This window comes from Choristoneura fumiferana, chromosome 3 (assembly GCF_025370935.1).
Source record: "Choristoneura fumiferana chromosome 3, NRCan_CFum_1, whole genome shotgun sequence".
NCBI lineage: Eukaryota > Metazoa > Arthropoda > Insecta > Lepidoptera > Tortricidae > Choristoneura > Choristoneura fumiferana.
Genome location: NC_133474.1, coordinates 10869475 through 10894967, shown reverse-complemented (window position 1 = coordinate 10894967; position 25493 = coordinate 10869475). Strand labels below are relative to the sequence as shown.

Genomic DNA, 25493 nt, shown 5'->3' with positions numbered 1-25493 from the left:
TTTGAGAGTCGATAACTTCTGATTCGCTTGTTGGATTTTAGTGCCTTTAGTAGTTTTGTGAATGTTACTAAAAAATCTTTAATTTTATTGCGTTTTGCACGCATATCCGATCACTTTTTAAAAATCATCAAAATAAATCAGAAAGAATCAAAACGGCGGATCCACTCTTGTCCATAGTTTTTGAAGCGGTAACCCTACTTGAGCGTTTGGGGCGTGCAAAGCAAATTTTGATGGTAGTTTTAACAGTTATTCTGCCATTTCCTCCCCAATCAAAGCCTAGGGCCGGCCGGCGTTGAATGCCTTTATATCATCTACTCGCTTTTAATGAGGGCATCGCGTATGAATTCGCCACTAGAGGCGCTAGTGTAGCGTGAGGTCTCCGAAATGTCAAATCTCATAGTTTTTAGGTGAGATACGCGGGTTTATTTATAATTAGAATAATATTGTGAATATTTTGCAATATCTGAAATTAATTATGGCAAATATGCGTTCCGGGGCAATGAACGTCTGTGTTTTCAGACACTTTTGTTTTTCGGAAACCTTTGTCCTCCCTTTTTTCCTAACAAAACGGGGACTATGCAACACTGTGGTATGCTCGATGTTTTTATGGTACGGTTTAAGGTGTATTAAATATGATTTTAATCTAAACTTTGTTTTCACGCCCGTAATAACAGAATTAGTACCTATGTACCTAGGGTTGCCATACGTCAGGATTTGTCAGGATTTTTGACCCTTTGTTAGGGTTGCGGCCGGACTTGACAAGCCTCCGGATTTTTAGAAATGACCTCAGAAACAAAAAAATGGTATCGGGGAGGGGGCTATGGTCTCGGGCGAAGGGAAAGGGAAGCGTAGATAGATCCACGATACAGAACCTATACCGCGGACCTGAGTGCCACCCGGCACGTTCTTCAACCTATGTCAAAGGGCCATCCATAAAGTATGTCACACCAATTTTGTCCATTTTTCATGATCTATTTAAATTAGATTAGATTTTTAGAAAACTATGGCTCTGTCCACTGGAGGACAATTTTGCCGGTGTCTAGTAGGTTGTGCCGTTGTACGGTAAAAAACCCAGTCAGTTGTTGATAGATTAGATATTCTATCGAGATTCTGTCTCATGATCTATTTATCAGATCAGATATGCAGAATGTCTGATTCTCAATATGCCAGTTTCTCAAAATGTCAGATTCTCAAAATACCATGTTTGGAAAATGCCAGATTGTCAAAACGCCTGTTTCTCAAAATGTCAGATCTCAAATATGTTCCTGAGAAAAAGTATCTTGACAGATCGATAGACAGACCATACGCTAGTAATATTACGTTTATGAGACAGACGGACAATATGATATTTATTTATTTATTTTTCTCAAACATGCTCGGAAATGTATGCGTTAATATCACGAAATGGAGACATGAAGTTCCTCATTTATGCTCCGATCAACGATTAGTACTAAAAACCTGAAAGCTCTGAAAACGGCCAGAGAAATAAGAGCACAAACTTAGATGAATGATTGGTCTCGCGCCGCGCGCTCGCTCGACTAGATACCGCCGGCGTACTTGTCAAATGCGGCAACAAATAGTACGCCAAAGAAAGAGTATATAATCACTGCGTGCAAAGAGTATATAATCACTGTTGTTGTTTCTTTAAAAAAATATGGCTCTGTCCATCGGAGGACAATTTTGCCAGTGTCTAGTAGTTTTTGCCGTTGTACGGTAAAAAAATTCTAGAAAACGAAATATGAGAGGTAATGGTGGATGAACGATGACAGCGCGAATCATATAATCACTGCGTTGCGTGCACCGATGTCTTGCCAACACAACACTGCACTGCTGTCAAATGAACGTCAGTACAGAAACAAAAACAAAACAAGTTTTATTTGAAAGTTACCCAAATTAATTTTACATTTACTTACACTCTTACACTCGAATCTTGCAGTTGATTGCAGCACACGTCGAATTCGAAAAATTCAGTCAGGCTGCCACAATTTATAGTAAGCTTATTTTTATTTATAGTAACTTATTACTTAATAATAGTACATTTCCGTTTCGAATGGAAAGGCCTAATAATAGAGTGCCTTGCCGATTTATTAAAATTTACGCACATTAAGCATATTTTTCAACAAACCAGCTGCTTAAAGTTCCGAAAACCATTAAATTTAAACAATATGTTGTCATAGTTACGTTTTTAGGATCAAAGTAAAGATTATCTTGTCTTTTTTTATCAATTGCACAGTATAAAGTCCACTTCACAAATGTTATGCCCTGTATAGTTCAAGATTGGGCCTACAGTGTTGTGTTAATTTTTATGCTTATTGTTGTAGTAGCAGGTCTACATAATGATCCGTGGAGTTCATAAAGTTGTAAGTAGAATTGATACTTAGTTTAATTTTTAAAAGATATTTAAATTCCGCCTTTGTCAAATTTTTAGATGGCTGTTGATAATGTTTTTAGTGTGGACACAATGGTTTCCTTTTGGAGCCTTACATCACCTCACTGCAACTGTCATGCCATTACACCTCAGCTAAGACTGCAAACAGCACTCAAAATCTTCCAAGGTTGCCTGTACCAAAGCTGAGTGACACTCTTAATAAATATCTGAAGACTGTAAAACCCCATCTGAATAATGACGAATTTGCTATAACCTGCAATCTTGCCAAAGAGTTTGGTTCAGTTGATGGAGTTGGTCAAAAATTACAGGTACTTAGCTCAATATTTTTTGTTATGTTTAATTTTAATCGATTTAAATGACAGAGCACCAATACCCTTAATAAAATTGCAGGGATTGTTAGAGAAAAGAGCACAGCAACATACTAACTGGCTTGAAGAATGGTGGCTGAATACTGCTTATTTGGAGTACAGGAATCCTGTTGTAGTGTACTCTAGTCCGGGACTTGTCTTTCCATTTCGTAAATTCAACAGTCAGGTGGATCAATTGAAGTATGCAGCTAAAACTCTCCTGGCTGCACTTGACTACAAGTCCTTAATTGACAAGTAAGACATTTTATTATTGTGACTGAGGCTGCTTGTAGACATCCATGATTTTCACTGGACAATGGACCATTTTTTGCCGTGTTGTATTGCTTCATCGCCGGAAAAATGTCCAGTGCATGTACACACATTAATTGTAAGCCATATAAAACTGCAAGTCCACCAATAAAAATGGTCCATTGTCTGGTGAAAACAAGGGACGTCTACAATTGGCCTTATAATAGTACTCTTGAAATTTCACACCAATATAATTTTCGACCAAGGTGCCTATTGTATGATTCAGTTCCTACTTGTGATAATAACCAACTTAATATGTGATTTTTCAGTGACAAAATTCCAGTTGAAATGATGGGTAAAAATCCTTTAGATATGCAACAGTACAAGAAAATCTTTGGGACATGTAGAATTCCCGGGGAAAAAAGGGATAAGTTATCGTACAATAGTTCCAGCAAACATGTTACTATCATCCATAACAACCATGTAAGTAATCCTACTTCCTTCCAACAAATATTATAAATATGAAAGTTTGTGAGTGTGAGTGAGTGAGTGAGTATGTTTGTTACATCTTCATGCTGAAACGGCTGGACGGATTTGGATGAAATTTGGCAAAAAGTTAGCTTATAACCTGGATTAAAACATAGGATACTTTTTATCCTGATATTCCCACGGGATAGGGATAAAATCTTGAAATAACAACCATTGGGCTTAGAGTCATGAAATTTGGTGTGTAGGTTGCTGGACGTCTGTAATAACACATAGGCTACGAACAAATAATATCAGGAAGCCTAACTGCATTATAAAGATGGAAACTGTGTCCTGCGCTAAGGTATGTGTCATTTAATTTTGACTGGCATTTGTTTTGCAAGTTTAGTGAGATCACGTCAAATTTTCATATTTTTGATTGTGAACAGCTGTAAATTATCATGCCAAAGTATAGCAAAAGTAGTATAGCAAAAACGAAACCCTTATAGTTTCGCCATGTCTGTCTACCTGTCTGTCCGTCCGTCCGCGGCTTTGCTCAGGGACTATCAATGCTAGAAAGCTGTAATTTTGCACGGATATATGTGTAGACTATGCCGACAAAATAGTACAATTAAAAATTTTAAAAAAAATTTTTAGGGTACCTCCCATAGACGTGAAGTGGGGGTGATTTTTTTTTTCCCATCCAACCCTATAGTGTGTGTGGGGTATCGTTGGATAGGTCTTTTAAAACCATTAGGGGGTTGCTAAGACGATTTTACGATTCAGCGATATTTTTGCGAAATATTCAACTTTAAAGTGCAAATTTTCATTAAAATCGAGCGTCGCGATCGGACTCTTGGCCGGTTTTTTAAACAGATTTACAATATTCTGAAATTATATTTATACATCACAAGAATTTAACACAACTTTATTTTTAACACAGTAGGTTCGCTATTTGAAGGGATTGCTAAGGCGGATCGGAATTATTTCCAAATATCCCTGTCCATGATATATTCATTAACTTTATAATACGCCTTAGATATTAATGTCTTCTTGACAATAGATCTGAATTTTGTATCCGTTTCATTTATAATATTTTTTGGAATTTTATTATAAAAACGTATTCAATTTCCCAGAAACGACTTATTGGTTTTAGCCAGCCTTTGGCTTATCGACGATAGTGGGAAAATCACACATGTTCTTCCTTACATTGATGATTATTGCAAAAACATAAAGCGACGGCAGGGTTAGGATACCTGTTTCCTTAAAAAAAGATCTTAAAGATTCACGCGTCTTCAAATTATAAATTGCTCTAATTGCTCTCTTTTGTAAGATAAAAATTAAGTCAATGTCTGCAGCAGATCCCAATAAAATAAGGCCATACGAAATAATGCTATTAAACTTTAATAATTAAAGTAAGCAAAATACACCAGCCGTGCCGTCGCAACATCGGTTAGCCGCCGTATTTTCCAAACTGCGAAAGCTGCAGAGCTCAATCTACCCGCGATTGCTGTGACGTGAGGTCCCCATTGTAGTTTAGAATCGAGCGTTATTCCTAAAAAAATAAAAATACCGTTGATTTTACAAATTCAATAGTTTGACCATTTAACTTTATATTAGAAACTGAATTCGAGTTAGATGAATTTATTAACGAGAATTTAATACATTTGGTTTTCTTAGAATTTAGTAACAAATTATTTGCAGCAAACCATGCGGATATCACGGACAGGGTTTCATTGGGTTCAATGAAGTCGGTATCTTTTCTACTAACCTTTAACAGTAAAGACGTGTCGTCAGCAAACATAACTGTACCCGACTTTTGGCTTACCATATAAGTTAGGTCATTTACATAAATAAGATACAGGAATATGGGGCAAGAATGGATCCTTGAGGCACCCCCATTTCGGCCACAGATCCCTCTGATAACGTTCCGTTAATCGCTACCTTTTGCTTTCTTTGTGTGAGGTAAGATTTAAGGAGTTCTAAAGCGAGGCCACGAATGCCATAAAATGTTAACTTACAAATTAAAGTATCATGATCCACACAATCAAAAGCTTTCGAAAAATCGCAGAATACACCTATAGCATCATGTGATTCCTCCCAAGCTTGCAATATGAATTTAACTAAACTATGACCCGCGTCTGTAGTAGACCTGCCTTTTGTGAATCCGAACTGCTGTGGATGCATGATTTTATGGGTATTAAAATGAGACATCATTTGCGTCAGCATTATTTTTTCGAATATTTTGCTAAACGCTGATAGGATGTACATAGGACGATAATCAGAGGGATTACCTTTATCACCTGATTTAAAAATTGGAACTACTTTACTTCATTTCATCTAATCTGGAAATACGCCTTCATCTATACAGCTATTAAAAATAAAAGCTAAAAGATTCTTTCGAACTGATCTGATGCTGAAGCCGGAAGGTAAGGCAATGTTATAAAACAACGTAACTAAGCCGTGTTTGGGCTTCCCGGAATCGTTGTGAGATGTACTTTGGCTACGATACACTAAAAAGTGAGAAATATTGAATTTTTTTAACAAAAAAGTAAAACCGACTCCAAAAAATAAAAAAAATACCCAAAAATGGAACTGACTACAAAACCCTTGAAAATATTTTTCTGGGTACATACCTACTAGACTAGCTCGACCCAGCAGGATGGATTGAATGAAACCCATAGTATGTAAGTAGGTGAGGTAGACGACTATTATTCCATTCCTGCTGGCACGTGCTGTCACCGACTTCGAGGTACCTAGAAATATATTTTCAAGGGTTTTGTAGTCGGTTCCATTTTTTGTTATTTTTTTATTTTTTTGTAGTCGGTTTTACTTTTTTGTTAAAAAAAAACATAAATCTGATGAGTGTTTAAAAGTATTCTTGGGTGGTAGTTATGTCTCAGCAATACGGTATTTGACTATTTTGTATACGTTTTATAAATTAAAACTACACAATGCCTGTTATCAAATAGAAAAACAATTTTTAAGCTACCTTTACGAATAACAAAGTTATAAAGGTTTGAAATTCAAGATAAGACAGAGAAAGACATACTGGCATGTGACGTGACACGCCAGTACCGCCATACTTGCTGCATAGAGAAAAGCGTCTGAGAAAGAGACTGGTATATAGATTTTTCAAAAAATCACTATAAATCCAATTTTCAACCGATTTAAATTTTCTCTTCGCTAAACACTTACAGCCTTATTCATGAGTTTGATCTCTGTTACTTAGCAGACTGATTAAGCTTAGACGGTTGTCAAGAAGTATGATTCATAAACGCTTGCTAGCAGTCTGCTAGTTGTTGAGCGATAGACGGATTAGACGCGTTATGTTGGCCACCTGACAAATCAAAGACAAAAAATGGCCTAATCGATCAGCAGTGACAGCAAATTAGCAGGAAAAGCGAGAATTTCCGATCCGCATGTTTATGTCAAAAAGCCATAATTATGTTAATCATCCTATTTTTTTTTCATATTTATTGTTATTTAGAGGATTTTTAAATACAAATTCCTGAAAATATTTTCCTGTTTTTTTTTAATAACTAAATATCTTCGGTATGGTTTTTTGCTCTTGTCAAAGTCAGCTGTTCAAACTTGTGGCGGCCATTTTGTGACTTAGCAGGGAGATAAATCTACGGTCCGCTAACTTTAGCAGAGCCTGATCGACTGATTAGCGCTAACAGACGTTTATGAATCATGTTTTTTAGCATCGGGCCTTCAAGGAGCCTTCAAGGAGGCTCTAACTTTTTATGAATAAGGCTGTTAGTGTATATATCTATATTTTCATAATAATATTAAAATATGGCAAAATCAGGAGTTGTCAAATACCGTATTGCATAAAGTTCACCTTCCCTTCTGACAAGTTCATTCTATTTGTGCCCATTGTTAAATACTGTCATAGTAGGTGTGTGCATATTACAGCAGGTGGTAGGACCTTGTGCAAGGTCCGCCCGGATTGCTACCACCATCTTGCTCGCTAATCCTGCCTTGAAGCAACAGTGCTCGCACTGTTCTTTCGGCGTGGAGAGTAAGACAGCCGGTGAAATTACTGGCACTTGAGATATCCCATCTTAGGCCCCTAGTTTGGCAACGCATCGGTATTGCAGATGTTTATGGGCGGTGGTGACCTCTTACCATCAGGAGACCCACTTGCTCGTTTGCCAACCAGTCGAATAAAAAAAAAGCACTAGAATTTTTCAATAACCATTGGCAATCTTCAATCAATCTTAGTGTGCTTTTACTTAAGTTATGTTTCTTACTATCTAATATATAAAATTCTCGTGTCACAGTGTTTGTGAACAAACTCCTCCAAAACGGCTTGACCGATTTTTATGATTTTTTTGTGTATATTTGGTTATTTGGTAGGTCTGAAAATTGGACGTAAACTATTTTTCATACTTCTACGCGGACGGAGTCGCGGGCAACAGCTTGTTTCTAAGTATAAGTCTGGTTTTTGCATCAAATGATAAGGGAAATTGATAGATACAACCAGGACCATAAACTTGAAAATTTAATTTTATTCTAGATATACAATAATTTGAACTGCATGAGCACTAACATAATTATGTCTTACCTTTCAGATTTTCCATGTTGATCTTTGGGGTGACGATAATGTCATTCTAAATGAAGATCAAATTGTACAGCAGTTACATAAAGTAATAGACATGTCCAAAACTCCAGCACAAGCAGGGATTGGTATTCTTACATCTGAAAACAGGAATGCTTGGTCGAAAGCTTATGACATGCTAATCAAAGGTAAGTATCGAAGGTAAGTATAACTAAAATTTGTATTAAAATTATGCTATGCATAATATATTGTCTCTTTCACGTTTATCCATATTCTCGTTTTCATGGAATTTGTTACTTTTCGTTCTATAAGATAAATAGTATTAGGTGACCACCAGAATGTATCGCAAGTATATGACTTATTTAGGGTGCAATTAAAGTATGCGACTTGTAATTGCAAACACGGAATGAACAATAATAATGTACAACCTTACAATTCAAACCGTCTTTTGGCTTGACAAGTCCACAAGTCCCTATGGGGTCTTTTGTACTGTAAACGCAGCCCTGATTTTAACATTTAATGTTTATCTTTTTAGATAAGCAGAATAAGGAATCGTTATCTGATGTGCAATCGAGTCTAGTAGTACTCTGTTTAGACGCACCTGTTGGATTATGGAAGGCAGCTGACAAAAATGCCCGCCAGAACATAGCTGCTGCTCAGACCATTCATGGAGGTGGCTCCAATTGCAATGGAGGAAACCGCTGGTTTGACAAGACTGTACAGGTAGACTATGTTGTCGACGTTAATAATCTATATGATGTTCAGTATAGGATCAGGCATAAAAATAACCCTAGCAACAATAGTAATACTGCTAGTTTTTTATATCTTTACAGCCACACAGCACACAGGTCTTATTGTGATGAAAATAATGTTTCTCGTACAATACTTTTATTAATCCTGACTTTGTGAATAAGTGTATGTTAGTCAAATTAATATACCAATCACATATTTCAGTTCGTCGTTGGCGCAGATGGCGTGACTGGGTTGACCTATGAGCACTCTCCAGCGGAAGGGCAACCAATAGCCGTGTTAACAGATTTCCTCATTAATTTCATGTAAGATTTTTTTATATATTTTGTATTTATATCATAGGTTTGGCTATTATTATGTACTTATACTAGTGTCGTCCCGTAGTAACTATGCATTTTCTTTGGATAAAAAGTACCATGTGTTAATCGGGAATAATGTTTTTTTTATTTCCTTGAATATACTGTAACTGGAACACATTTGAAAAAACCATAAAAGAAATGGTGGGAGCCAGGAATCGAACTTGGATCTCCACCAATCCGGGGCGCGTGCTGAAACCCTACACTATGACACTCACTATCACAGCTCTTATTTCAAGGAAAAACTTCTAAATGTGTTCTCCAGGCGGTTACACTCCGTGAGCTTTTAAAAAAACCTTCGGATTTTGGAAGCATGCTTCGGGTATCGCATGCCAATCGTGACGCTGTTCTGTTCTGTTATCAACTTGCAAAACTTTACAAAGTTACCGTAAAAATTTATGTAAAGAATAACCATCAGTACCTACAAAATAAACCTTATTGTAATAATATTACGTATCTTTATCTTTTTTTAGTTTTAACACAATATGACTTTTTGTCATGATACAAATAAAACAAAATCAGCATTTTCGAATTCTGCCATCGTTAATTTAAATAGAGAACACCCCGCCCATGCTGTGTTATCTTAGAACAAAGTATAGAGCACTGGTAAAAACGCCATCTATTGGATGAGTCTCATAAGATAATACTCACGCGCTCGATCTCTCTAAAGATCGCCTAGGTGGCGCTGATAAGCTTAATGTTACACATTGTTACCATTGGTAAAAAAAAATCGTAGAAGTAAAAATCCATAACATATATTATTATTATTCTAAATTGTTTTTTTTTTTTTAATTTTATACGCCTGAAAGTAAAACTACTTATGTTTTATTCCATTAAACAAAATTTTAAAGCGGAAATCGAATATGATTGCCACGAAATACCTAGCTGGAATTTAATTTTAGTGCTGGCAACATTAAAAGGCTGTCTGATTTGAACGTTAACAGTTTTCTTTGCTAATCATATCCAAGTAATTTTTTATTTGAAATTATGTACTTGAAATCGGCGTAAAAGACTGCCGCCTTTTGCCTGTAACACGAGCAAGCTATGTTTGCACCTCGCGCTTAACAAGAACAGTTCAAAAATTTATCATTCAACAAATATGAGACGAAAATTCTAGCATTAACAGCTTTCAGCTTTTCTTACGAATTTTCGTCTCCTATTTGTTGAATTTATTTTTTTTAACTGTTTTTGTTAAGTGCGAGGTGCAAACTTAGCTTGGTCGTGTTATACATACCTACCTTTAACTAACACTACACACCTACCTATACCTATCAATATATATACGTAATAGACAGCTATCGTAGCTATACATCTATATAGAAGACATTTAGTCACGGACTAAACCGCTTGGTGGCGCTTTAGTCGAGACCACAAATATACGTGAAGTTAGCTATCTATTACCAGTATACACACTCTCATCTATGACCCCGCCTTAACAAACTACTTTTATTTGGAAGTATATAGAGCTACTAGTACCCGACTAAATTAAATAACATTTTATTTGAATAGCTAGCTTTTGAAAATGACTAGTATATTAGCCACAGAAATCGACCAATGAGCAGAGGTGCATTTGATGAACCTAGAATAAAACTGACACAACTCGAATCGAAATATTCTCATTAAAAACTCAACCAGATTCTGTTCAGAACAGAGTTTATTTTGGAAATATGACTATTTCGAATTGTGTCAGTTCATTCTAAACTTGCGAATAGGTGCCTGTGGGCATAAGAAATAATAGGAATAATCGGGTACGCTTGGTATTTAGCTACCTTCTCCCTATTGTCTCTCCTTTCTCTTTGGTCATGACTTGGTTATGAAATATTAAATGATGCGTTCAAAATTCACGTATTTCGATTTAAGAGTGTTTTCATATTATATCCGATCCGCTGATACCGATATCGGGGCAAGTAAAATGTATGAAATATATCTTTCAGATTATCCGATACCGATATCGGATCGGATAATGTGAAAACGCTCTCAAGAATCCAAAGAAGTTTGTCGAATCAGAAAAAAATGCTAGATGTTCGGCGTTCAACCTTCAGCGTATGTATTGTAAGCTTTTTAGGTCCAATTTCTACCCCTTCAGAGATAGGCAATGGAAACTTATTCCATGCAGCCATGCAAACTATTGCGCCACGATATGCTGTGAAGTTAGTACTTACTGGGATTTTAGTCGCCCTGTGATAGTACGCAATTTGGCAGAAGAGTACGCGAGTACGTTAGACTACTAAATGTATGCCGTTCGTTCTATTTTGTACCCGAATGGCAACGCTTCAAAGGAGTGAAGGAAAGGAAAGAAATAGCAAACCAAACGCTGCCAGCAACGCTCAAAATGGAGTCTGTTCCGTTTTGTCTGTCCAATAATTTGCCAATGACAACCGCCCATGTAACTATATGCCACTTCGGTTTGAAACCTTTATTACGTTTTTATAATATAATATTTTTTATTTATTTTCTCAAAAGATTTACAAAAAAATCACTTTTAGAGAAAAACAATATTAATTTAACTTAAATCTAGGTAAAAGAGGGTACCACACAAATATGGTGAACAAAAATCTATGAACTAAAGCAGGTAGGTGGTAATGACGAGAGCAACACAAGTTTTTAACTAAATAACTTGCTACTGGAGGCCAGCTAAACCAATCTTTTATCGTTAGTTAATTATCGGTTACTTGTGAGTGGTTTAAACTATTATCACATATTATTATTTATTTTGCTCGTTTTGGGATTGGAAGAAGTCATGAAAGGAGTAATTTTATTAAGAGACCACTCGGCGCACCAGTTCGGCCATGAAACTTCAGTCGTGCGCAGTCGTTCCGTGGAAAGTTTCCGTTAAGTTTATGATTGTGTTTTTACGCTGATCAATTTAAAAGATATGCCGTTGTGTTGTGTGAAGTGGTGTATACTTAAAAACTGCAATTCAAGACCAAAAAATCTACGACAATGTTGCCACTGAAATAAAATGCGTGTACAATAGTACATTCCTTTTTTTTTAACACACGATAGAATATTCTTTTTATTACTAATTTTGATTCTATAATTTAAAGAAGTAATTTTGTTTACTTTTACATAAATACTGGTTGAAAAACTGGTATTGTGCTTCTATTTCTTCAGGTATTCATAACATTTGGTGCAATAATTTAAAATTAAGATAAAATCAAACTAATATTTGATTTAATTTTTTACATACATTTAGCTAATCAACAAAACTGCAGAGTTATTACTGCAGAGGTATTAGTGTGTAGCGCGCTTTATGGGGTTTATGGTGGCTAAATATGGTGGTTAAAACTGTTAAAAAAATATTTCATTTAACCTTTTCAAATTCCTTTCCTGTCATTTAATATGAGGCCTATTACTAAGACTCAGTTGTCCGTCTGTTATTAGGCTGTACTGTATCTCATAACATAAACCATGGCAGTTGAAATTTTCACAGATAATGAATTCTGTTGCGGCCATAACAACAAATACGAAAAAAACGGAATAAAATAAATATTCAGGACTACACTGTGGTAGAACAACGCAACCTTATCCTGTTTATGTTCCTTAGAATAAAATTGTCTCAATGTTAGTTGAGAGTTGAAAATAAGTTAGTACTTAAATATATTTCTCAAACATGCTCGGAAATGTATGCGTTAATGTCACGAAATGGAGACATGAAGTTTCTCATTTATGGCTCCCTACCACCTCCCTACATAACTTCTTGGCCTAGTCCATGAAGTATGTATGAAAATCCATTATTGTCCGCTGCTCTAACTTTTTCAATTTGCTTACTAACATTAAACTGACAAAGGAAAAATTACAGACAGCCAACCACCACTACTCTGTAAGCATTTGCGATATTGCGATGCGATGCGATGCGTTTGCGACTGCGATGCATGGATGGATGGATGGATGGATGGATGGATGGATGGATGGATGGATGGACGGACGGACGGACGGACGGACGGACGGATGGACGGATGGTTAGACGGATGGACGGATGGGCAGACGGATGGACGGATGGTTAGACGGATGGGCGGATGGTTAGACAGATGGACGGATGGTTAGACGGATGGACAGATGGTTAGACGGATGGACGGATGGACGGACGGACGGACGGACGGATGGATGGATGCATGGATGGATACATGGATGGATGGATGGGTGGATGCATCATGTATTTCCTCACATTGTTTGAGAAAAGCACTATACAAGCCTCGGCCAGAACAGGGATTGCTGGACTCGTTTTATCCGGCCTCGTCTACGACTCGGCCGTCTACCCCGACCGAACTCTTCCATCAATCTCTTACTTCATGGCCTCTGCAGTAATGTAATATTTTTCACAAAATCCTTATTTAATAACAATACAAGGAATCATATTAAAAAAAAGTTATTATTATTCCCCTCAATGGCGGCCTTAAGACTTAGGCCAATGCCAGTTAAATTAAAGATAAATACTTATATTCTTCTTCTTCACGTTGTACGGTGATTGTAGTTTTTGCAACTTGATAGCAAAATTCCAGAAACCACGCGGACAACTTCCGCATTAAAAAATGTCAGACACGAGAGCAATATAGAATTTTGTGATCACTGTTAAAAAAGGTTGGCGAAACCTGAAAAGTTTATTTGACAGTGACAGAAGTGACATTGAGAGATTTAACAGTGACATATCTGTCGTAGGTTTTTTGGTCTTGAATTCCATTTTTGAGTATAGAAGCCATTCAGATATGAAAAACACAAGGCTCACCTTTCATATCCCTACTAATATTATAAATGCGAAAGTAACTCTGTCTGTCTGTCTGTCTGTCTGTTACCCTTTCACGTCGAAACCACTGAACCGATTTTGATGAAATTTGGTATATAGGTAGTTTGAACCCCAAGGATTAACATAGGATACCTTTTATTCCGGTAGAGGGCGCCACCGCGCGATAACCTAGATCTGCGCAGACGTAGTCGCGGGCATAAGCTAGTATGTAAATAAATATTTAAAATGCCATACTTGACGACCATGAAAAGTGTTATGCAACATGCAACTAAGATTATTTTTTTCATTTATTATAATAACTCTCACGTGATGTGCTCAAATATAATATGTTTTTTTCTAGTATGAAGGATGATATTATGCATTACAGTACAGTGTTACAAAATGCTCCAGTATTCACTAGTAAAATTAAAATCTTCGTCTAAGGTGTTCGTAGTCAAGTCTCAACAGCCACATTTTTTTTATCAATCAAAATAAATCAATAAATCTAAAAATAATAAAAGGTACCTAGTAAGTGAACAACTGTTCCCACTGTTGCTATTAAATTTCCTCTCAATAGAAGCCAATATAAAGCCAATTATTTATGTCGGCATACAGTTGGACCATTTTATGTTGTGATTTCCTGCTGTTACTGTAATTACAAAGATTATTTATTTTCATTGAAACATTCAATAAAAAAATAAACTCTTAAACAAGCCTATTTATTTTAGTGTAATACTGCATAATGCCACCCACGCATTGTAGATCGCCCCTCGCTTTTCGCATGGGGGCGGCGCGGACTCTTACGCGGACCAATCGCTTTGTCTATGGAAGAGTGTTATGATATTACTTTTTTTTTATAATTTCAATTTTACAGCTCTTTTTTTTTTTACTGTAATGCTGTAATTTTTAAGTGACAAATAAATAAATATAGTTACGACACGTAGATGACGTTAAACTAATCGCTTACTAATCACTGATTTCTTTTCGATGTTTATCTCTCGGTATCATATTTGAAACTGACTCCGCCGCAACCTCGCCCGGCTTATATACCCCCAGTGAATCGCTCCACAAAGTTCGAGAACAGGCCAGCTAGAACCCCATACAGACTTAAGTAAATACATCTCGAATGTTCTGTAATATTCCGTTAGTTTCGTTCGTGTGCTATCTCACTCGCACAGTTTCTAGACTATTCCAGAGATGGTATCATCCCTCTATCTCTTTCACATGTATGCTATCTCTCTCACACACTTTCTCGAATTTTCGGGGAACAAGATCGTCTGTCTCTTTCACATATATAGGTTATCCTTGTCGTACACACTTTCTAGAATGTTCCAGACAGGTGGAACAGTCCACCTGTCTGGAACATTCTAGAAAGTGTGTACGTAACTTGGCATGAAACGGCCTGAAAACGTGTTTCAGTCTGCTGAAAACGACTAAGTGGTACTAATTTAAAAAAAAATATTCTACGACTTTCCTCTTTGACCTGCTTCCGAAACAATATGATGAGGATGACGATGATAATAATAATATTGTTTTTCGTTGATATTAAATGGTCATTCGTAAAGTTACATCTGATTCAATAAATTATTTATATACATATTTTTTACTTTAATTTTAGAGATCAAGACAAAGCCGCAGGAAGAAGTCCTTCTTCCAGCCCTAAACCACCAAAACTTATGAATTTTAATGTGAACACCGAAGTGGCCGACATGATCAGAACTGCCAAGGGAAGCTTGGATAAGTAAGTTTACAAGAATTAGGTAACTATACATTTTCCATGTACATAGGTGTACGAGGGGCGTCTGAAAACTAATCTACCTAACTAAGAAAGAAAAGACTATAATGGTGACGGTGTTTTTTTTTAATTATTTTCCTATGTAATCCCCTGCGAAAGAAGTGCACTTGTTACATTTTTCAAATAGTAACATTAAACCATTTAATTTATTTTTTTCAGTTTATCGTCAAAATCCGTCAAAAATCTGCGTCCCCTCCAAACCTTTCTTCAGGAGTCTGAACAGAAAATAGTCACAAGGGGCCAGGTCTAGGCTGTAAGGAGTGTGATTGATTTCTTCGAAGCCATTTTTGGACATAGCCAGCTTTGTTGTGCGAGCAGTGTGCACTGGGGCATTGTCGTGCAACAGCAAAATTCCTTTGCTCAGTTTGCCTCTTCGTTTTTAGGGTTCCGGAGCCAAAATGGCAAAAACGAAACCCTTATAGTTTCGGCCATGGGCCATGTCTGTCTGTCCGTTCGCGGCTTTGCTCAGGGACTATCAATACTAGAAAACTGTAATTTAGTACGAATATACAAAATATTCAACTTTAAAATGCAAATTTTCATTAAATCGAGCGTCCTCCCCCTCTAAAATCTAAACAATTGGGTGGAAAAATTTGGAAAAAATCAGGTTAGTAGTAAGTATATCAAACTTACAAGGAAAACTATAACGGTTAAGTTTTCTTGAGAATTAATAGTAAGTAGTTTAAGAGTAAATAGCAGCCTAACGTATAAAATTTACTTAAACTTGGAATATTCCGTACAAAATACGAAATCCTTAGAAAAATATCAGGTACTTAACTTTTTCGTAATGGCTACGGAACCCTATTTCGGGCGTGTCCGGACACGCTCTTGGCCGGTTTTTTCTTTGATTGATTCTCTAAGCTGATGTAGTAAATTTGCATAATAATCAATTAGTGAAATCCCATCCGCGTCCCAAAAAATTGTTGCCATTAGTTTACCTGCCGATGGACGAACCTTGAACTTCCTGGGTGGCTTCTCATCTTAAAATTTCAACTGTAATGCCTCCTGTTTACTTCCGGGATCCCATTGCCTAATTCAGGTCTCATCGCAGGTTACTATTCTAGATATAGTTAGTTTACTCCTCCTTACCTCGACTCATTTCTATAAAGTCCTCACAACATCGACCTCTTCTCTCCATATCGAAAGAAGTCAGCATTCTAGGCACCGAGCGTACGCTAACTTTGGACATATTTAAATGTTCGTGAATTATTGTACTCACTCGTTCCTTGCTAATCCGCATCTCTGGCTATCTCCCATTGCTTCACTCTAATTTTTTTCACGTGGGCAACATTTTCTTCGGTGACTGCAGAAATTGGCCGCCCACTACGAAGATCGTCTTCGAGGCCCTTTATTCCCAGGTCTTCACTTTCCCAATTTTTCACATATCCAGATTTTCACATTCCCGATTCTTCACATTAAGTAGCAGATTTTCACATTCCCAATTCTTCACATTACCAGATTTTCAAATTCCTAATTCTTCACATTCCCAATTCATTACATTTTCAGATCTTCACATTCCCAGATCACCACATTCTCAATTCTTCTCACTCTCTGAAAAATTGAGAAAGTGAAGACCTAGGAATAAAGGTTCCAGGCCATCACGACCCCACTTAAGAGCGTTTATACCTGCTGAGCTGGCAACGTTGCATTTTTGTTAGTTTTTCTCGATTATTCCATAAAAAACTAATGAAAATTAAAAATGTGGTCTGATAGAACTTCTTAATATATAATTTATGTGTGTACTCCGATAATTATTCGTTACAGACTTTGATATGAGTTCATCATCAAGTGACATGGTATTATTTCCTTGGATTTATTTGAGAAAAGCACTATAGAAGCCTCGTTCACGAACAGGGATTGTCAAGCAATCTCCTATTTTGGGACTCTGCAGTAATGTACTATTGTTAATTTATTTCAGATTAGTTCAAAATCTGGAATTGAATTGCTTTACTTTCGAGAGATACGGGAAGAATTTCATCAAGTCACAGAAGTTAAGCCCAGACAGTTATTTACAGATGGCTATGCAGTATGCATTTTACAGGTTCGTATTTGTTTGTAGGTCTATGTATAAGTAAGTCGATCAAGTAAATCATTGTAACTAACATAATTATTGTAAGCGCTTACTTGCATTTTGTTTGCTTGCTTAATAATTTAGTAGTTTTCTGTCAGCTAATATCTAAGTAAATAAATGTCAGCAATTTCATTTTCTTAATGATTTTAAGATTACATAAGACACCTGGAGCGCACTACGAGTCTGCAGCAACGCGCATGTACGCTGGCGGGCGAACCGAAACGATCAGATCATGCTCCATAGAATCGATAGACTTTGCAAAGACAATGCTAAACTCTCAAAGTACACCCAAAGAGAAAAAAGCCGCAATGCAAAAGGCAATAAATGCTCACAAGGACTATACAGTACAGGTATGTGGTATAACTTTATTTTTTATTTTTGCAAACAGCTATAAGGTTATTGCATAAATGTAGCATCGATTCGATTCGACTCGAGTTCAATATTTTTTATATTAAAACTCTCACTTCTCAGTATTGTAACGGCATTGTCACAGTATAAAAAACCGGCCAAGAGCGTGTCGGACACGCCCAAGATAGGGTTCCGTAGCCATTACAAAAAAAAACGAGTAATTTTATGTGCGTTGTAACACAATTAAACACTTACTACAGTCTTAAAATCTATTACCAGAAAAAGAGCGTATCTTCACGGCACTTACGTCCTTTTAATGAGAAGCGCAGTTTTTCAATAACTCAAAAACGGTATATCCGATCATGTTGAAACCAATTTTCGTTGAAAGTATTTATTAAGCGTTACCTTTCCATATTTTTTTTGCATATTTATGGACAAACGGTTTAAAAGATATACCACGCGCCATATAAATCTGCCTAAAAGTTCATTACTTAATACTTAAATTTGACGCATTTTTGAGATACATTTTTTATGCGACGTCTTTACGTTACTCCCGGATTGTGTTCGAATCGGTTAACGGTATAGTGCCTATTCAATTATTGGAATTATACCTTTATAGTTTTTGTGGCAATGAACTTTTAGGCAAAGTTAGGCGGCGGAAGGTATAGAGGGGGGGGGGAGACACAATTTTTGCTACTTTGGTAGCGATTATTTCCGGAAATCTCCAATTAATTTATTGAATCAGGCGTTACTTTGCGGAGGTCCATGTCAATGAACTAAAATAATTTCCTTGCTCACCCGCGACCTTACGATAGCTAAGCTTATGCAAAATATGCGTGTTCATGCAGTTCCTCCACCTCCACACTGTAAGAACACACACAAATCACACAAGCCCATCTATCACCACCACCACACTACACTGACGCATTTCGAACTCAACCAGAGCTCATCTTCAGAGTGACACAACCGTACACCGTGCTACCAGTTGTTAGACTAACGAACCACAACCACCGTTTTAACTTGTCACTGTAACTCCCCAAGTACCCACATACGTTTTATGAAACAAAACAAAACTACCCACAAATTATTAATAAATTTCTTAACCGTCCTTCAAAACTACCTTGATTTTTATTTATTTACTGTCAAGGCATGTTTTATTAACTACCATTGCTGAAATTAGATCCAAGCCGTAGCAAGGGAGATGAAACTAAATTTACCTGCTCATTAATAATAGACCCCATACTGTTGTATCTAATTATCTCCATGCATTCTAAAACATCGAGACGAAACCCCTTGCCACAATAATGTAACACTTCATACGAATCTGAGTCCGATAAAGAATGATTTAGTTCCAACAAATGTTTGGCAAAATTCGACTTATCAGGATGCTCATTCCTATATGCCGAAACATGCTCTTAAATCTAGCATTAAAACTGCGACCTGTCTGACCAACATATACTTTACTGCAGTCATTACAAGTGAGCTTGTATACACCCGATCTAGTTCCTTTATCTACCTTCTCTTTGTGGTTACAAAGTTTAGAGTACAAAGAGTTGTTAGTCTTAAAGGCTACCTTAACATTGTTTGATTTTAAAATACCACAAATTCTATCAGACAAACGACCAACGTATGAAATGCTACACCTATATTTGTTAGAAGACTGCGATGGTAACACGGCGTAAAGCATGCTATTCACTATCCGTGCCTGCTTCTTCTGAACCAAACTATTGACCATTGATTTAGTATAACCATTCGACAAGATAGATAGATAGATAGATAGAAACTTTAATCGTCATAACAAAATAACATGGCTCTATACACGTTTTTGATAAAAACAAAGGAATAAACATTAAGAAGACAAAACCAGGTTAACAATCATACAGAGAACGCAAAACAGATATAGAGAAACCACATTGTAATACAGGGAGCCATGTTATGTAATGAAGATAAGGCGCTGACTCAGCATAATGCCGCGGCAAACAAGCCGTAGCGCTGGTATTCTGCCAGTACCTGTGTGAGTTTGAATGTCGGCAACCGTGGTATCTATCAGTGGTGCCACATTACATGCCATTAAGGATAAAAACGCTTAAACGTGCGATGTAGTGTTAAAATAAAATGTGCTAATATATATAAGTGGGTGATAAGTGAATACCAGATTTAGTAGGTACTAATTACAAAATACATACGATGGATATAAAGGATAAGCGTTAAGTTATTAATTCAAATAAATAAAAATAAAAGTAAAATTATAATATGAGACAAAATTAATGAGAGGAAATAAAATGAAAAGAGGGAGTTCAGAAACAGTTTAAGACAGTAGTTTTTGAATTGTCAGCAAATGAGATTTCATTTTAATACGAAAGTTGGATTTTGATCGGATGTTACGGAACGGTGGGGGAATATTGTTCCAACACTTTGTGGATTGATATCTGAAGCTCCCTCTAAAGGCGCCAGTCTTATGTTTAGGTACGAATATCACTAATGCTCGTGAAGCTCGGATTATGCGGCAAGAAGAGGACCAAATAAGTTTTTTGTAGAGATAGTTAGGAGTCTGCCACTTGATTGTATCGAACAGCAAACATGATAGCAAGAGATCGTATCTTGCTGATAGCTTCAAGAGACCCGCGCTGTTAAAGAATGGAGTCACATGAGTGCGCGGTGGGATCTTGAAGCAAAACCTGGCACAAGCATTCTGCACCCGCTGAAGAAGTCTACGAGATCGCTCCAGCAGACACGGCCAGTATACTGTAAAGCAATAATTTATTTTTGACAGAATAAGAGTTTCACATAACCTTACTCTAGTGTCAACACTAAGAAAGTCACGAACGTTGTAAAGTATCCTTAACCGGTAGAAAGTGTTGGGAGCAGTTTCTAGCGCATGCTTTTCAAAACGAAGTCTAGAGTCAATCAATAGGCCGAGATTCCGGGCCTCGTCTACTCGCCCGACTTCCATACCATCGATTGTGATTTTCGGGTCATAAACTAAGATTTTATCTATTTGCTGCTTAGTTCCAAGTATTAAATATTTTGATTTAATAGGATTTAGAACTAAACAGTTTGCAGTGGACCAATCGCTAATTCTTTGTAAATCTTCGTTAATCTTTTCAACGGCCGATGCTGTATCAATAAATTTGTAGGTCATCGGCATATAAATGAAATTTGCAATGTTTGATGTATTTAATGATGTCCGCACCATACAAAATAAACAACAAAGGGCCCAAAATGGATCCCTGAGGCACACCTCTTGCAACAGGACAAAGATTAGAACAAAGAGAGCCACCATCATTAGTTAGAATATTCACCAATTGGCGACGATTTTCAAAATAACTGCTAAACCAACGGATGGTAGCATTATCAAAACCGTAATAGTGCATTTTGGACAGAAGAAGTGGGATACTTATACAATCGAATGCCCGTGTAAAATCAAGCAAGACCAAGATAGTACCCTCACCAGTATCCTGAGCCTCGATAATCTCACCCATGACATCGTGCAAAGCAGTAGTTGTGCTCCTTTTCTTCCTGATGCCAGACAACGCTATCTGATAAGTAGTATTTAACTCTAAATCAAAATCTTCCCTAGAAAGAGGTACAGTTAACAATCTATGTACATAACAATGAAAAGCTGCTAATATATGCTGCCACGGGTGATTAGATGATGCTGGTATCACGGCATCTGTGTACGTGGGCTTTCGGTAAATATTGAATTGGTGTTTATTATTAAATCTATTAATTATCAAATCCAAAAAGTGCCACAGTGTTGCATAGTCCCCGTTTTGTTCGGAAAAAAGGGAGGACAAAGGTTTCCGAAAGACAAAACTGTCTCAAAACACAGACATTCATTGCCCCGGAACGCATATTTTTGCCATAATTAATTTCAGATATTGCGAATATACACAAAATTATTCTGATTATAAATAAACCCGCGTAGCTCACCCAAAAACTATGAGATTTGACATTTCGGAGACCTCACGCTACACTAGCGCCTCTAGTGGTGAATTCATACGCGATAGCCCTCATTGGCTCATTTGCGATTGCATTTGCAAGCAAGACCGTAACGTCAAAATAACCTCACGATACTAACGCCATCTAGCGATATTTCGCCTGTCAAGTAACCCTCATTGATCATACGAGGCGATGCCGATCTGTTACTGCGCGCTAATCCTTCAATTTGAAAGGTCTATGGTGTAATTGTACTTTTTTTTTCAGGCATTGCAAGGTCTTGGCGTTGATCGTCATCTTCTTGGATTAAAGCTGATTGCACTGGAAAACGGCATCGACATACATAAATTATATTCTGATCCCGGTTACGTTAGAAGTGCGCATATGCGGCTTTCCACCAGTCAGGTATGTAACAAGCAGACATGGGAATCCAGGGGGCAAAATTTTATGACAGGTAGAGAGTTCCTATATCGATAATAGTAGGTACATTACTGTAGAGGTCGGGAAGTAGGGGTCGCCGGCCAAGCAGATATAAATGGCCGAGCGTAGCGAGGCCGGATAGGGATGCGAGTATAGTGCTTTTCTTGAGAAAACATAACATGAAATCCTACTAATAATATAAATGTGAAAGTTTGTGAGCGAGTGAGTATGTTTGTTACTTCTTTACGCTTAAACGGCTGGACGGATTTGGATGAAATAAAAAATATTTTTTAATTATTTTTTAAATGAAAATACTTTTTATCCCGATATTCCTACGGGATAGGGATAAAATCTTGAAATAACAATGGCTGGTCTTAGAGTCATGAAATTTGGTATGTGTTGCTGGCCGTCTGGAATAACACATAGGCTACTTTTTATCCTGATATTCCCACGGGATAGGGATAAAATCTCGAAATAATAACCGCTTGGCTTAGAGTCATGGAATTTGGCATGTAGATAGCTGGACATCAGGAATAATAACACATAAACTACTTTTTATCCCGATATTCCCACGAGAAGGGATAAAATCTCGAATTGGCATGGTTGTTATAATATAACGTCAATGAAAACCATGATGTAATTTTAGGGAATTCCCACGAGAATTTAATAAAATCCCGGAATTTCAATTCAACTGCTGTATCTAATGATTTACGCGTGCGAAGCCGCGGGTAAACGCTAGTATTATAAATGCGAAACTTTGTAAGTCTGTTTGTTACTTCATCACGTCTAAACCACTGAACCGATTTAGATAAAATTCGGCATACAGATGAAATTTGCCAAAAAGTTAGTTTATAACCTGGATTAAAACATAGGATACTTTTTATCCCGATATTCCCACGGGATAGGGATAAAATCTTGATATAACAACCGCTGGGCTTAGAGTCATGAAATTTGGTATGTAGGTTGCTACACGTCTGGAATAACACATAGGCTACTTTTTATCCGGATATTCCCACGGGATAGGGATAAAATCTCGAAATAATAACCGCTGGGCTTAGGGTCATGAAATTTGGTATGAAATTAGCTGAACATCTGAAATAACACATAGGCTACTTTTTATCCCGATATTCCCACGGGATAGGGATAAAATCTCGAAATAACAACCACTGGGTTTAGAGTCATGAAATTTGGCATGGTTGTTATAATATAACGTGAATGAAAACCACGATGTAATTTTAGGGAATTCCCACGAGAATTTAATAAATACCGGAATTTCAATTCAACTGTATCTAATGATTTACGCGTGCGAAGCCGCGAGTAAACGGTAGTATTATAAATGCGAAAGTTTGTACTCGAGTTGAAACAAGAGACGGTCGCATTGCCGGCCAGCGGCCTGCAAAGTTGTATGAAATCTCTTTGCAGGCCGCTAGAGTCACCGCACGCAGGCTGCCGAGTCGCAGCGCCTGCAGCGTGATACTTCCCGGCCTATTACTTATTTGTAACACAACGTCAATATTTCATAACTCAATTATCGATGTTTTTTCCATATACTAGTGGGGATCAGAGTTCCTGGGAATTGATCAATCCAATGCCGTTTCCGCGATTAAATCTCCTTCTGTATGGCGTTTGTTTAATAATTCTCCATTGGTGTCTGTGATCTGATTCGGATAAAAGATGCAAAGGATTTGCTGTATACCTACGACAAAAACTTAGCGTGCTGAGCCCCCTAAAGTTTTTTAGGACTGTGGTACCTACAACCACCGATCTAGGGTTTGATTCACGTTTGCGGTTATGTGCTTGTGAGAAGTTCTATGTGTCCAGATATATGAAAGCTTTTTCAATAGCGGTGATGTAATATTTCAGGTGGCTTGCAAATGCGACGGGTTCATGTGCTACGGACCACTAGTACCCAACGGCTACGCGACATGCTATAACCCTCGAGACAATGATGTGAACTTTGCCACTTCTGCATTCCAAGAACACCCCGATACTAGCTGTGACAAGTATCGAGCCACCTTGGAACAGGCCTTACAAGACATGCATGACGTTCTTCTACAGAGTACACAGGCCAAACTGTAATTTGTTACCCTGAGGATGAGGTTAATGGAGATAAAATAATTTCCTTTAAGAGAAGTATAAAAATTTTCTACTAACTATCTATATCTAGTCTAATTTTGATGTTTTGTCTAATTGTGATTGTAATCAGGGCCCAATTATAATATATTTATTTCAAAAATTGCATGTTGTATTACCTATAAAAAAAACTGATACTATTTTATTATATAACTAGTTACTTAGTTAACATTATAGATTTAAGCATAAAGTGAATACTCTGCTTACAAAACATTCATATGGTGCTGGATTTTTTAATATAGGTAACTAAGCAAGTACCTATTAATTAGTTTTCTTTTTCATTGTTTTAGTTTATATTTCTTTGTAACTTTATTTTTAATTAATTAAATATGTTTATACTCATATCACACTGCATTTTTACTGATTATTTCCTTAAATTCCAGATTTTAAATAATTTAGAGTAAATTTATTCCTATTTTTTTTTGTCAAACTAAACCTAAAATTGCTAAGTGGCTCCGAAACGGTAACGTTTCGTTTCGTGTGCTCTGCCTACCCCATTTGGGAATTCAGGCGTGATGTTTGTGTGTATTTCCTAAAATCGCCACAAAAAGGCTACAAGCGGCCATGTCAGTATGTAACAAATTTGTTGCGATTAATAAATAATAGTAAATAAATAAAATAAATATCACAGGACACTGACACCTATTTGACCTAGCCCCAAAGTAACCAAAGCTTGTGTTATGGTGTTAGCAACGGATAAACATACTTAAATAGGTGCCTAAATACGTACTAAACATCCATGAATTGTGATCAATCATCGTATTTCGTATTTAGTATTTTTTCCTTCAGCTGAAAATTAACAACACGCAAAATGCGAACTATACACAAAATGTGCAAACAAGCAAAAATATATACGCAAAATGTATACGGCGTAAAATCTCGTATTAAAAAGCATAAGTGTTAGAGGGACCGCACGACACAAACTTCGAGATTCGTAGTAG

At 36.9% G+C, this 25493-nt stretch overlaps 1 protein-coding gene across 2 annotated transcripts; it reads left to right on the top strand.

Annotated features, from left to right (window-relative positions):
- The first annotated feature begins 1561 nt into the window (after positions 1-1561).
- On the top strand, positions 1562-24896 carry LOC141426581 (carnitine O-acetyltransferase-like). Of its 2 annotated transcripts, none has more exons than XM_074085594.1 (14): positions 1562-1843; positions 1937-1991; positions 2325-2360; positions 2452-2697; positions 2780-2991; positions 3315-3468; positions 8031-8205; positions 8553-8740; positions 8972-9072; positions 15465-15587; positions 17560-17682; positions 17864-18062; positions 22267-22404; positions 24283-24896. In XM_074085594.1, exons 3-14 carry the CDS (start codon positions 2337-2339, stop codon positions 24496-24498), a joined length of 1899 nt encoding a protein of 632 aa, XP_073941695.1. In that variant the 5' UTR covers positions 1562-1843; positions 1937-1991; positions 2325-2336; the 3' UTR covers positions 24499-24896. The 2 variants fall into 2 exon arrangements, with proteins under 2 accessions (XP_073941695.1, XP_073941694.1); XM_074085593.1 differs by having other exon boundaries at positions 2322-2360.
- Positions 24897-25493: the final 597 nt, after the last annotated feature.

Bases quoted from the DNA above. Each gene is read 5' to 3' on its own strand.
- LOC141426581 (XM_074085594.1), top strand. From the start codon at position 2,337: ATGATCCGTGGAGTTCATAAAGTT. The intron at 2,698-2,779 runs GTACTTAGCTCA...ATAAAATTGCAG, and splicing joins GAGTTGGTCAAAAATTACAG to GGATTGTTAGAGAAAAGAGC. The intron at 3,469-8,030 runs GTAAGTAATCCT...CTTACCTTTCAG, and splicing joins CTATCATCCATAACAACCAT to ATTTTCCATGTTGATCTTTG.